We start from the raw sequence: 11,408 nt of genomic DNA, 5'->3' as shown, positions 1-11,408 counted from the left end.
CTCCCCCTTTTTCAAAAGAACTTCATTGTTTAGCTCTTGGGCCTTCTCCTTAGCCGTCTTGGCTTCCTCACAAAGCTCCTTGGCCTAGCAGGATGTTGTGTAGAACTTTGACATAGCCTATGAATGGATGAAGGAAAGTTAGAAATTTTATCTAGAACTTGAAGAAAATAAAACAAAGATGAAATTTGTATACCTTAAAAAGGTCATGGATGGCAGAACATTCAAAGTCTTTCACTGGCATATTATAACATGAATTTACTTCATTGTCAGTGATTATTCCCTTGAACGTCCTCCATGCATAACTCTCATCCAGCACTAGGTTGGGAGGACATGCAGACGGCTCTGAAGGATGAGGCTTGCGAGGAGTTTTGGTTGGAGGGGGAGGAGGATCAGTCTGGACGAGAGGGGCTATTTGGACGGGCACCACATTAACCACAGGGTCATCCAAATCTACCGTCGAAGTAAATTTTGGAACCTTAGGAAGAGAAGTCTTGCTAGATTTTTGTTTCTTAGGACCTTGACGACTTGGAAGGTCATCAAGGTTCACTGAGCTAGATATTGACTTGGACATTCTCTTCCCTGTTTGGACGGTAGGATTCTGGACGACTGAGGGTATGGTAGTGTCTTCATCACCACTTGTGATAGTCTTTTCCCTATTCTCTTTCGTGGTAGCCAATCCTGCGACAAGGAAAACAAGGTTAAAAAAAAAAAAAAGGAAAAGTAAGAAAGAGAAGAATAGATGATATTTACTTTGACGAGTAGTTTCTTCGTGACCAAGGTTTTCAGCAGTAGGTACTGGGCCAAGTCCCCAAGTAGCTAGACGAATTAAAGTCACTAGACTGTGGAAGGATCTCCCAGGGAAGGCACGAACTTGGTCAATGCGATCCAAGTAAAACTTGTCTAAACATGGACGAGCAACAGCTGCATCAGTAAAGAAAAGAGGTTAGACGAAAAAAAAAAAAAAAAAAAAAAAAAAAAAAAAAAAGGATGAAATGAAATGGAAATAAGACATACCCTCAAGACGAAGGCGACCTAGAGGGCTGGTAAAAGGAGGGAAAGGGGCATTACTCACATCAACTGGGTCCCTAGCCCAATTTCTAGAAATAATAAAAAATTCAGTTTTCCAGAGCTTGTCAAACGAGCTACGACCCTTTATTAAACTAAAGTGAGAGCCCCTAGATTAGAACTAGTAAAAACCAGCAAACTTTTTTTTTTTTTTTTTAATCTCTAAGGGCTTATAATAGTAGAGGAACTCATCCACTGTGATAGGACAGTCTCCTTCCAACGCCTCACGCCATAGCACTTGCATGGCAACTATTGTCCTCCAACCATTGGGGTTAAGCTGGTTAGGTCCAATACCCAACCTATGGAGAAGACCTCTACAAAAAGAATTTAGGAGAAACCTAAGGCAAGCTAAAGATAAGAAGTATATACTAAAGGAGAACAACACCATTCTCCTTCCTTGGGTAGACGAGGTTTAAACTCCCTAGGGATCTGGTATCTATCTACAAGGGTTTTTAACTTAAGGGCGTCTAAAGTGGACGCTACTTCAGAAGCACAACTATAAATCACGTTCTCCTCTTCCTCCTCCTCGTCTTGAGAAGGGCTAGGTGACTCTCTAGACGAGCTAGTCCTTGCTCCAGAGGCCATCCTACGTTGCATTTCCTGGAATTCCTCCAAAGGAATACCAAGAACCCCAAACAAATAATGCTTGTCTGAGGATCTACCACTACTGCTTGTGCTACCCTCCCCACTCTCATAACTACCTCCACTACCAGAAGAGACATTCTGGTACTCGTCTATCGCTCTCTCTAGGCTACTGCTAGACAAAGACATAACTAATTGGATGAAAGATTAAGACGAAAGCCTAAGGGTGAAGAAGAAATACTTGAAAAAACTAGGAGGAGCTAGATGAGGCTCTTGGACGAGATGGCAGAAGAGAAATTATGAGAAAGGTGAAGGGTTAGAGAGAATATGTACCTATTTATAAGGCCCAGAGATAGGGTCAGCGAAGTGACGTGAACCATCCAAGAAGTGACACGTGGCAGTTTCTTTGAAAAATGGAATCAATGTAGCGGGTCAACCAACGAGATCGCGACACGTGGCACAATTTAAAACAATTGAAGTTTAATAAAAAAAAAACATAAAGGCACGCATTAAATTTCAACAGCACTTTGGACGACCCTTGGACAAGGGGACAACTGATGGGATAGCAAAATAATTACATCTCTAGCGTGTCCATAGGGGTTGTCCAGGAGCCAAGGGCCAGATATTTAAAGAGGTCGTCTATGGGCGAAAAGATCGTCCATAGGGAAAACGCCTGGATGATCTCATGCCACTTGGGAAATTCTCAATAATAGATTTATTCACTAGTATTGAAGATTTAGACCACCTGGAACTTTGAAATGAGAACAAAACCCTTATTTATCGCCATAACTTCCTCACAAATGCTTAACTTCTAGCAACAGTTGTAACGGATAAGATTGGAAGTTATAACTTCCAATAACCATTGTGGAGGTTATGCCCGAACTTACTAATTCCCACAAATTTTGGGGAAGTTACTAAGCAAATAACCATTCCAAGGCTCTCTATATAAGGGCTCGCCTACATCGAATCAAGGTAAGTTCTTTTTCTGACATTTACTCCTCTAAAGTTGGAACTCTATTTTTCAAAGAAAAACTAACTTAGTCATCAGAGGGTACTTGACTGGTCCACCCCGGTCGCCTTTTGATCATGTTCTTCCTTTCAGGTCTTCCAAGCGAATCATTGTTTCATTGAAGCCCGAAACATTCAATCTATTGATTTCGTGCAACATCATCAAGTTTTTGTAATCTAAAATTATTACAAAAATAAATTTATGGATCAAAGAGTAAAATAACATCTAATTGAAGATGAGATTTGACATGTTTGTTAAGAATATAAAGAATACACAATCTAATCATTAGATTTTAAAAATATGTAATCATGTTAATATTTTGAGTGTAACTTGTAGCTACGCTACAACCAAGTTTGTAATCAAATTTTTTCTTTTTTTCTTTTTTATTTTAAATTATGAGTGATCAATTGTATAGCCACTAAGACCAGAACCCCCAACACTAGTCAGTTTCAATTAGTTCAACTAATAGAAAAATTTCTTGTGGCGAAAGAAAAAAAAAAAAGCCTCCAACCTTTCCCCACGTAATCGCATGTGCCATGTCGGTTACAAGGACAATTTTATCTCCTCATCATGACAAGTCACAAGTAGCCGTTATCCCCTATAAATACCAAATTACCAACCACCAATCAAACCATTCTCTCCAACTTCCTCTGATTTAAGTTTTTAACTATCTGTAACTTACAATGGAGCCCCAAAAGAAGCACTGCTTTTACTTTCTTCTTACACTTACGATCCTTCCAATTTACGCATCGACAGCCCTGGGAGGCAAACGTGGTGGTGGTGTTCTTGCAGGTGGGTGGCAGCCGATAAAGAACATAACAGAGCCGCACGTGAAGGAGATCGGACAGTATGCGGTGGAGGAGTACAACAAGGAGTCTAAGTCTCAGTTGAAATTCGTGAGCGTTGTGAAGGGCGAGACTCAGGTGATGGCCGGAACTAATTACCGCCTTATGTTGGCCACTAAGGATGGTGCCCTAGCCAAAAACTACCAAGCTGTTGTGTGGGAAAAGGTTTGGGAACATTTTAGGAACCTTACCTCGTTTACTCGGCTTAAGGCTTAAATTATTCTTAAGGAGTTTAATTTGTAACGTAAGTGAGTTGATGTACCAAACTTCTTCGGTTGGATTTAGAGAATAAATTTATGAAACCCGGAGGTATCTTTATAAGTTGTCATTTCCTTCCTTTACATATTTGTTTGCTTATTTCATTTTTGTTTTTGTTTTATTATAAACTATTTTATGTGTGTTTTTCTAATTAATATATATATATATATATATTTTGAGAAATATATTTGTGTGTGCCTGTGTGTTTGTGTGGAGGATTAAATTCTTCATTTACTAGGGGATGAGAAAAGATGAAAAAAGACATGAATTTAATTAGTTCGAATAAAATTTGAGGCTTCATGGAAAAATTGATATTTGATTGGTAAGGTATCAATAAGCCTATCTATTAAGAGATTTCATCCATCATCATGATGTTTTTTCATAAGAAATTTTATGTTATCATCAAGTAGCAGTTCATTGCACACAATCAATTCTAATTGAAAGCTTCAACAATGGAATGTAAATCAATAAATCAGATTCAGACAACAATGATAAATACATACAAACTAGTATTTATAATAAAGCCAACAATCAAACGAAAAGTTACAAACAAAATAAACAATAGTACACCCAAAAGAAATTGACAAAATCATTCCAATGGCAAAAGAAGTCACATCTGAATGAGAGGTAACAAGTAAAATTATTGAGGACAAGTAGTTGATATGATATAAAACACAACCACCCATAACCAGATAAATCAAAATATTGGATGAAGAAATTAAATTAGATTCATGAATACTACTCAGGTATGGAGTTTTAACGACCTGTTAGTGAAAAAAGTATGGAGTTTTATATTAACATTATGTTTGATGTTGCATTGAAGGAAGAGATTTCTTTTGTTTGGTTAAAATGAAAATGAGGAACGAAAGGAGAGGAATGTAAAAGGATTTTTTGAGTCCATTTTTTCAATTATAAAATTACTTTAATACCCTTTAAAAGTTTTTTTTGTAAAATTACTTTTATAACCCTATTATTTTATAATTTAAGAAGATAAAAGTGTAAAATACATTTTTCACTTTCCCTTCTCTTCTCCTTCACATCCAAACACATATTTTCTTTCTTTTCTCATTGTTGATACTCATTTTCGCAACACATTTCATACAAGCCCGATTCAAACAAGCCCGACTTTCTTGTGAGCTCAATTCATGTATTATATTATATTTTATTCTTTTAAGCATGGCCCAAGCCCATGCAACTTATGGGGAAATTGAGGAAGTGTGGTTTGGAGGGTACGGGTCAGTTCCTTTCGGACCTTTTACATTAGCCTAGCCCATGTGTGCTACCAAGTGGGCAAGGAACACTGGTAGTACCTTAAGCTCATGGAGGAGATCTTGTATCCAAAATTTCCACCCAAAACAGCTTTTATGCACTGTGTGACTATGGCCCAAAGTTTCTGCCTGAACCCTTTTTTTTCCTTTAAACATAGTTGGCTCCCATTGGCTAACTCCATTTGCTAGCCCTCACTTAGGTGAGCCTCCCAATGGTCTGAAATTTCTGACCAAAGGCAACCAATTAAGAGCAAACCCACTTTATTTCCAAAATCATGCCAAAAGCATACCAAACTCTTCCCTAAACAAAAGCAACCTAAGCCAAAACACCAAATTAGTATCATGGGGGACAAAAGCCTCTTTCACTACTCAAAAACCAGTCATTAGCAACACCCCAAACTCTATATAAAACTCTCTCTTCAGCTCAAAAAGAGAGGCAGCCACGTTTTACCCACAAACTTGAAACTTTAGAGCAAAACTCCATTCATCCAGTCAACAATCTCATAATTCCAGAGCTTGGTGGTGGAAATATAGGTACAGGGGAACCTTTCCTCTCTTCCTCACTACCTCCCTTAATTTCCTTTTATAGGTGACTGTGGGTCGAAGTTTCAAACCTGTTGAACCACGTTTTCCCCATAGAGCTGAAACTTGAGAGAAAAAACCCACGAAGCCAAGAAACATTTTCACAATTCTGAACCTTAGGGGTGGAAATATGGGTACAGGGGAATCTTCCTTCACTTCCTCACAACCTCCCTCAATTTCCTCTTCTGTGTGACTGTGAATCGAAGTTTCAGACTTGTTATGTTTTTATACTTTTTCTGCACTTTCATTATTAGCATTTTGATTCTCTCTTGTCAAGGCACCATTAGCCTTTGTTTTCTATACATTGTGAATTTTGGGCTTGATTCTCTATCAATAAACGCTTTTAAAGAACCCAAGGGGAGATTTGGGTCGTTTTCGCATTTTCAACCCTTCTTGCAAAAACGTCCCCAACACCCATATATTTTCCTCTTTCTTTTTCCTTCCTTTCCCATAATTTCCATTCAACCATGAAAGAAGAGAAGCAAAATAAATAAATAAATAATTTACTTAAAATGTTGGACATTAACTAAAAGTCCAAAACACAATGCACTAGTCAAAGACATTATTGTACTACTGCTCAAAAAATGTTGCCCATGAATTGAAATCTCCATGTACTATTCAAAGACATGTTGTACAACTTCTCAATCCTAACCTTAAATCTTGTTCAGAAAACAAGGAATGCTCGGTGCACCATGTTTCATGACCCAAGGTTGGTTTAGGGCCAAATTAGATGTTAAATTGACTTGAGAAATGTTAAAATGAAAAATATAACTTTTAATGAGTAAATAAATCTATTTTTAGGAAAGTAAGGCCAATTAAGCCCTTGGCTTGTGCGTGCAGGAATCATCCTGCATGCAGAGCCATGATGCATATGCATGCAAGCCCGAGCCTAAGTGCACATGTAGGGTTCTAGAAACTATAAAGGGCAAGTTTTTTGCATTAAAGACTAAGGTTTAGAATGAATTAAGATTCACTAGAAATAGTGAATCAAAGAGGGAGTTTTTCACAAAACATCATTTAGTCAATTTTCTTTTGACTAAGGTCTTTTTGGCCTTGATCTTTAAGTTTAAGATTACAAATTACTTTTTTATTGATTGTGAATAGATTTGACTAAGGAGAACGGTCAAAAATCAAGCTTGAAGAGCTTTTGTTTTGAGGTATTGAGTTCTAAATTTTTTTTCTCTCTCTTTTTATTTAATTTTGTTGTTAATCTTGTTTCTTTTCTTGTTTCTATATGTTTTAAATGTTTGTATAGCTTAGTTTTTGGAAGCCTTTGTATTTCCAAGCATGTTAGGAATGTTAGATTTATTGTTTTAAGTATTTCTCTATTTTTATGCTTGCTGCACAGGGCTAAGGTTATTAAGCAAGCCTGCACACAAATCCATCCTACATGTGCGCACAGGTCAAAGTATGTGCACGCATGTAACTGGCCTGTGCACGCAAGCCTTTGCATGCACATGCATACCGTTGCCCAGAAACCCTATTTTAGACTTTGCTTTTTTTTTTTCTTTTCTTTTTTTTGTTGCTTTTTCGCATGTTATACCTCTATCTTGATTCCTTTTTTTATTATTTTTTATAGATATAAGTCTCTGCTATATGTTTGTTGTTTGTTTGTCTTTCATATGTTTAAATTAAGGTTTGTCTTTTGTTTCTTTGTTTTGATGCCATGAACACATATTCACATGTTCATGCATTAATACCATTGGTGCTGAAATGCAATGAGATAAGTCATGCATTCACATGAACACGCACGATGTATGTTTAATAATATAGATGAACATATTTGTTTGGATGAGTTTTTCTTAATCTATAGATGCAATCATATGTTTACTTATGCTTAGGTTCTTGCCTTGATTAAATGTTTACATGCTTCTGCCTTAGATATGATATGATAAGATGCCATGATAGATGTATGTTAGGCTTGGGTTGTGCTATGCCATGATAGATGAATGATCATATTTTTAGGATGATTGATGCCATGTTGTATGCTAGTGTGTGTATGAGTATAAATACAATATTGAATATGTCTTTAATAGGATTAAGACATAAAACACAATGAGAGGAAGTCAACCTTAGGGCTGGGTGGTTTTGGGTGCCTAACACCTTGTCAAAACCGTACCTAAATTTCGAACCCATATCTCAGGTAGTAAGATAAAAAAGTTCCTTTCTCGAAAGGACGCTATATATATGATTCCTAGGTCATTGCAAAAACTAATGGTGACTTCCCGTTGTGTCTATAGGGCCATGGAGAGGTTTTTTGCTGAGTACTTCGGTTTACTCTTCGATAACATATCTCGGTGTTATCTTATGTTTGCATCTCTCTTCCCTTACTCTTTAAAACTTTATATTTATTGTTGTTTGCTTGTGGTTATGACTTAGAGAGTTGTTTCGATTATTACGTATCATTTACTCTTGTTCCGTACTTAGATAAGTTAGAGTAAAAGCAATTAAGCCGTGTTTTTAAAATTAGGGTTCTAAACAAGCTATAGTGTTTTACACTATTTGAGCTTTTAGTTAGAAAAAAATATATTATACTTTTTTACAACTGATGAATAGTGAGGTTGTATATACACAACCTCACTATTCAGGGATGTTAAGATCTTTTCCATTCTCATAACGGGTTGGAGCATGTTTTTATGTGTTTGGTGGCTAAAATAGCAACTGGGGGGTTTTTAAACCCCCCCCCCCCCTTCTAATGCTAGTGCTCTAAGGGGCTCTATCATTTATTATAGTCAAGCGAAAGTCATTTATTATTTATTTATTTCTGGGTAAGGTCTCCCTAACCCCTTAAAACAGTTTGAACCTTTTTTTTTTAGTGTATTACTATTGGGAGAAATTGTATTAGGGGTTATCCTAAAGAACTAGTTAGAGATTTCGAATTCTGCATCTCATGAACCTTAAAAACTACTAGATTAATGTTGGAGCATTTTAATATTAATTAATTAAAATGGATTTATATGACAATAGAAATATAAAGATGTGGGAGTTAATATGGAAGATAAGGAGTTAGTGAAAACGTGTAATTCCACATTAAAAAGGAGAAAGACTATTTTATTCTTTTTAATTGTAGTGATTAATGGGCTGATATGTATTAAGCAAATATTGAACTAGATACATTAAGAATATTTTTCATATTCATTGGTAAGTAAATGACCTTTTTAATATGGAAAATGAAAAATCATTCACCCACTTAATAGATCATTTGTTGGACTTATTTATTCCTTTAGAAACCCCTTATCTCATCTGAATGTTCAAAATGTGTGTAAAACACCCTTGAACGTTTAGACCCCCAAATTACAAATTATCAATTCAAGCTTATCAACAAACAATGTACGTGCGAAAAATGAACATAAGCTAAACACAGAATTGATAACATAATCTAAACCAAATAAAATCACATCCACAGCAAAAATTAAATAGCAAAGATTAAGGGAAGAGAGATGCAAACACAAGGACAACACAGCAATGTGTTATCGAAGAGGAAACCGAAGTCCTCGGCGTAAAACCTCTCCGCCGTCCTCCAAGCGATAAATAATCCACTAGAGAATCAAATTGGGATACATGAACAGCAGAAGACTCTCCAAGCCTAATTTACTCAGTGTACCTAAGCCCTCCAAGCTCCTACTCCAATGAGGTTACGCCAAACCTTTGTCTTCTCTAACTTACCGGATTCCGCTATAGCCCATAGCATCAACCAATATCAATTGGTCCCTTCCTAACTACTTCCCAAGCACCAAAAAGCCTTCACACAAATATGGGTATGGTGAGAAAAGGATTTGGCTAATGAACCTCTCAAGGATGTAACAATGGAGAGGGTAAGAGTTGAGGAATTTGAAGAGTCACTATGTAAAGATCATGGATGAGTCAATCTTGTTTTTCTCTAGGGTTTCTCTCTTAAAATTCTCTCTGAAATGCGAAGAGTCAGTTTTTCAAAATAGAGTGGACTGACGACTTGGCCTCGCGACTTGACTGAGTCGCAAGTCCAAGCCGCGAGTTAACTGAATGGCCAGTCTGGACTTTTTGTCTTATAGTGCTATAGCTGGCATGACGATTCAGCTTCTCTACATGCTTCACTCATGTACATCCTCTGGTGGCTTGCCATTTGCGAGCCACCCGAGAGATCCTATTGCAAATCCCTGCTTTAGTGCACAGTCTTGAGCATTTTTTCACACTCTCTCACACACTACCCTTACATGATTCCCACCTAAATACAAGGTTTCTAAGTGCTGAATTACAAGCAAATTGGCACGGAATAAAGCCAACAAGATGGTTGATTAAATTCAACCTTACAATCCATTTATTGTGTAACTCCAGCCCATCAAATTTATGTCTAGCAATTAATCATGTAATACTCACTACATCAGATTTATGGACCTAATTAATCATATTAATTTTGGTAATAATTTCGTGAGGCCCATTGAGCCTATAAATATACTCATTCAAACCTAATCCAAGTAACTGCAATATAACAACATTAAGACACCAAAAAATCCAGCAATTGCAAGCATTCTAATACACTAAAAAAACAGAGAGGTTCTTTGTAAAGAAAGGTGATCTTTCTGGTGGAGTTTTGGGTTTGAACACTTTGTGCAAAGGCTGTTCTAGTCAAACGACATTTGATGGACTATTGTATTCTAGGGGAAACAAGTTAGAGAAGGTCTGCACCAGTTACAAAGTTTAGCCAACCAAGGGCTTGAATCTTCTTAAAGAGATCGAGTACCGCACCTCAGTTCAAAAAGTGTTGTGTATTTCTTATCTTTAAATTAGTAATATTCAAAAATATTATTCAACTTCTTTTTGTGTTGGTTCCATTATTATTGTGTTTGCACCAACATTTAATCCTTTGAAGATATTTGCATGGTCATCCCAAGGTAAGTCATGATCTATAGAACCAAGACACTCAAATGCACTACCCCAAAATCTATATTTTTATACTATATAAAAACGGAAGCGTAGTATTCAATATTGTGATGCTCTAATTGTGGCACCTCGTCTGTTACATCATCATTTTTTTCTCTCATTTATTATTTATATATTAAAAATATGAATAGATTGAATTTACCCATTCATCTTGGGTACGATTTTAACTATACATATAACTTTTCCTTTACATATATATGTACTTTAATCTAAATGTTTATAATTAACTACACACTGAAACCAATGAAGAATAAAAAAAAAATTAAAAACTTTGTCTTTATATATTCATCTACTTTGATTTATATTTTTATTACTAAACAATGAAATCAATGAAAATAATTTCTATAAAATGTTATTCACAAATCTCGCATAATCTTTGATGTAGAAATACAGCATTTATGCAAATTTGTTTTTCAAAAATTTTCCTCTACCTTTTTTTTTCCCTTTCTACTTGTACTGTAGATCTTTTGTTTTTATTTTTACTTAAAGGGAAAAAAGTGACAATTATCATGTATAAGGCTATTACCAACACTTCTGCTTGGTATTAGCCATCTTGCATGGTTCAAAGTCTTATTAAAAATTTTGAATCTAATTATGCATTCTTGCAAGTTTTGCATGCAACATAAATTTTATTTTCTAATTTTGTTTTATCTGTTGTTTATAGTGATATATTCTTAGTGAGAAAAATAAGAAGGATCTTGAAATATATTAAAGTATTTCCCTCCAGTTCTTTCTTCTCATCTCTTATTCCATCTTTGGTCTTAATGTCACATAAGAGGTGTTGAAGTAAATCTTTTTCCACTTTGGTTTTAAGCCGTTGTTTTTGTTGAGTTTATATATATATATATATATATATATATATATTTTAGATACATTAAA

At 35.8% G+C, this 11,408-nt stretch overlaps 1 protein-coding gene across 1 annotated transcript; it reads left to right on the top strand.

Annotated features, from left to right (window-relative positions):
- Window positions 1–3,339: 3,339 nt before the first annotated feature.
- On the top strand, window positions 3,340–3,717 carry LOC115991022 (cysteine proteinase inhibitor 1-like). Its single transcript, XM_031114778.1, has one exon. It carries the CDS (start codon window positions 3,340–3,342, stop codon window positions 3,715–3,717), a length of 378 nt encoding a protein of 125 aa, XP_030970638.1.
- Window positions 3,718–11,408: the final 7,691 nt, after the last annotated feature.

This window comes from Quercus lobata, chromosome 5 (genome assembly GCF_001633185.2).
Source record: "Quercus lobata isolate SW786 chromosome 5, ValleyOak3.0 Primary Assembly, whole genome shotgun sequence".
Classification (NCBI taxonomy): Eukaryota; Viridiplantae; Streptophyta; class Magnoliopsida; order Fagales; family Fagaceae; genus Quercus; species Quercus lobata.
This window is presented reverse-complemented; position numbering and strand designations above follow the sequence as displayed.

Coding starts and splice junctions, on each gene's coding strand:
- LOC115991022 (XM_031114778.1), top strand. CDS start 3,340: ATGGAGCCCCAAAAGAAGCACTGCTTTTACTTTCTTCTTACACTTACG.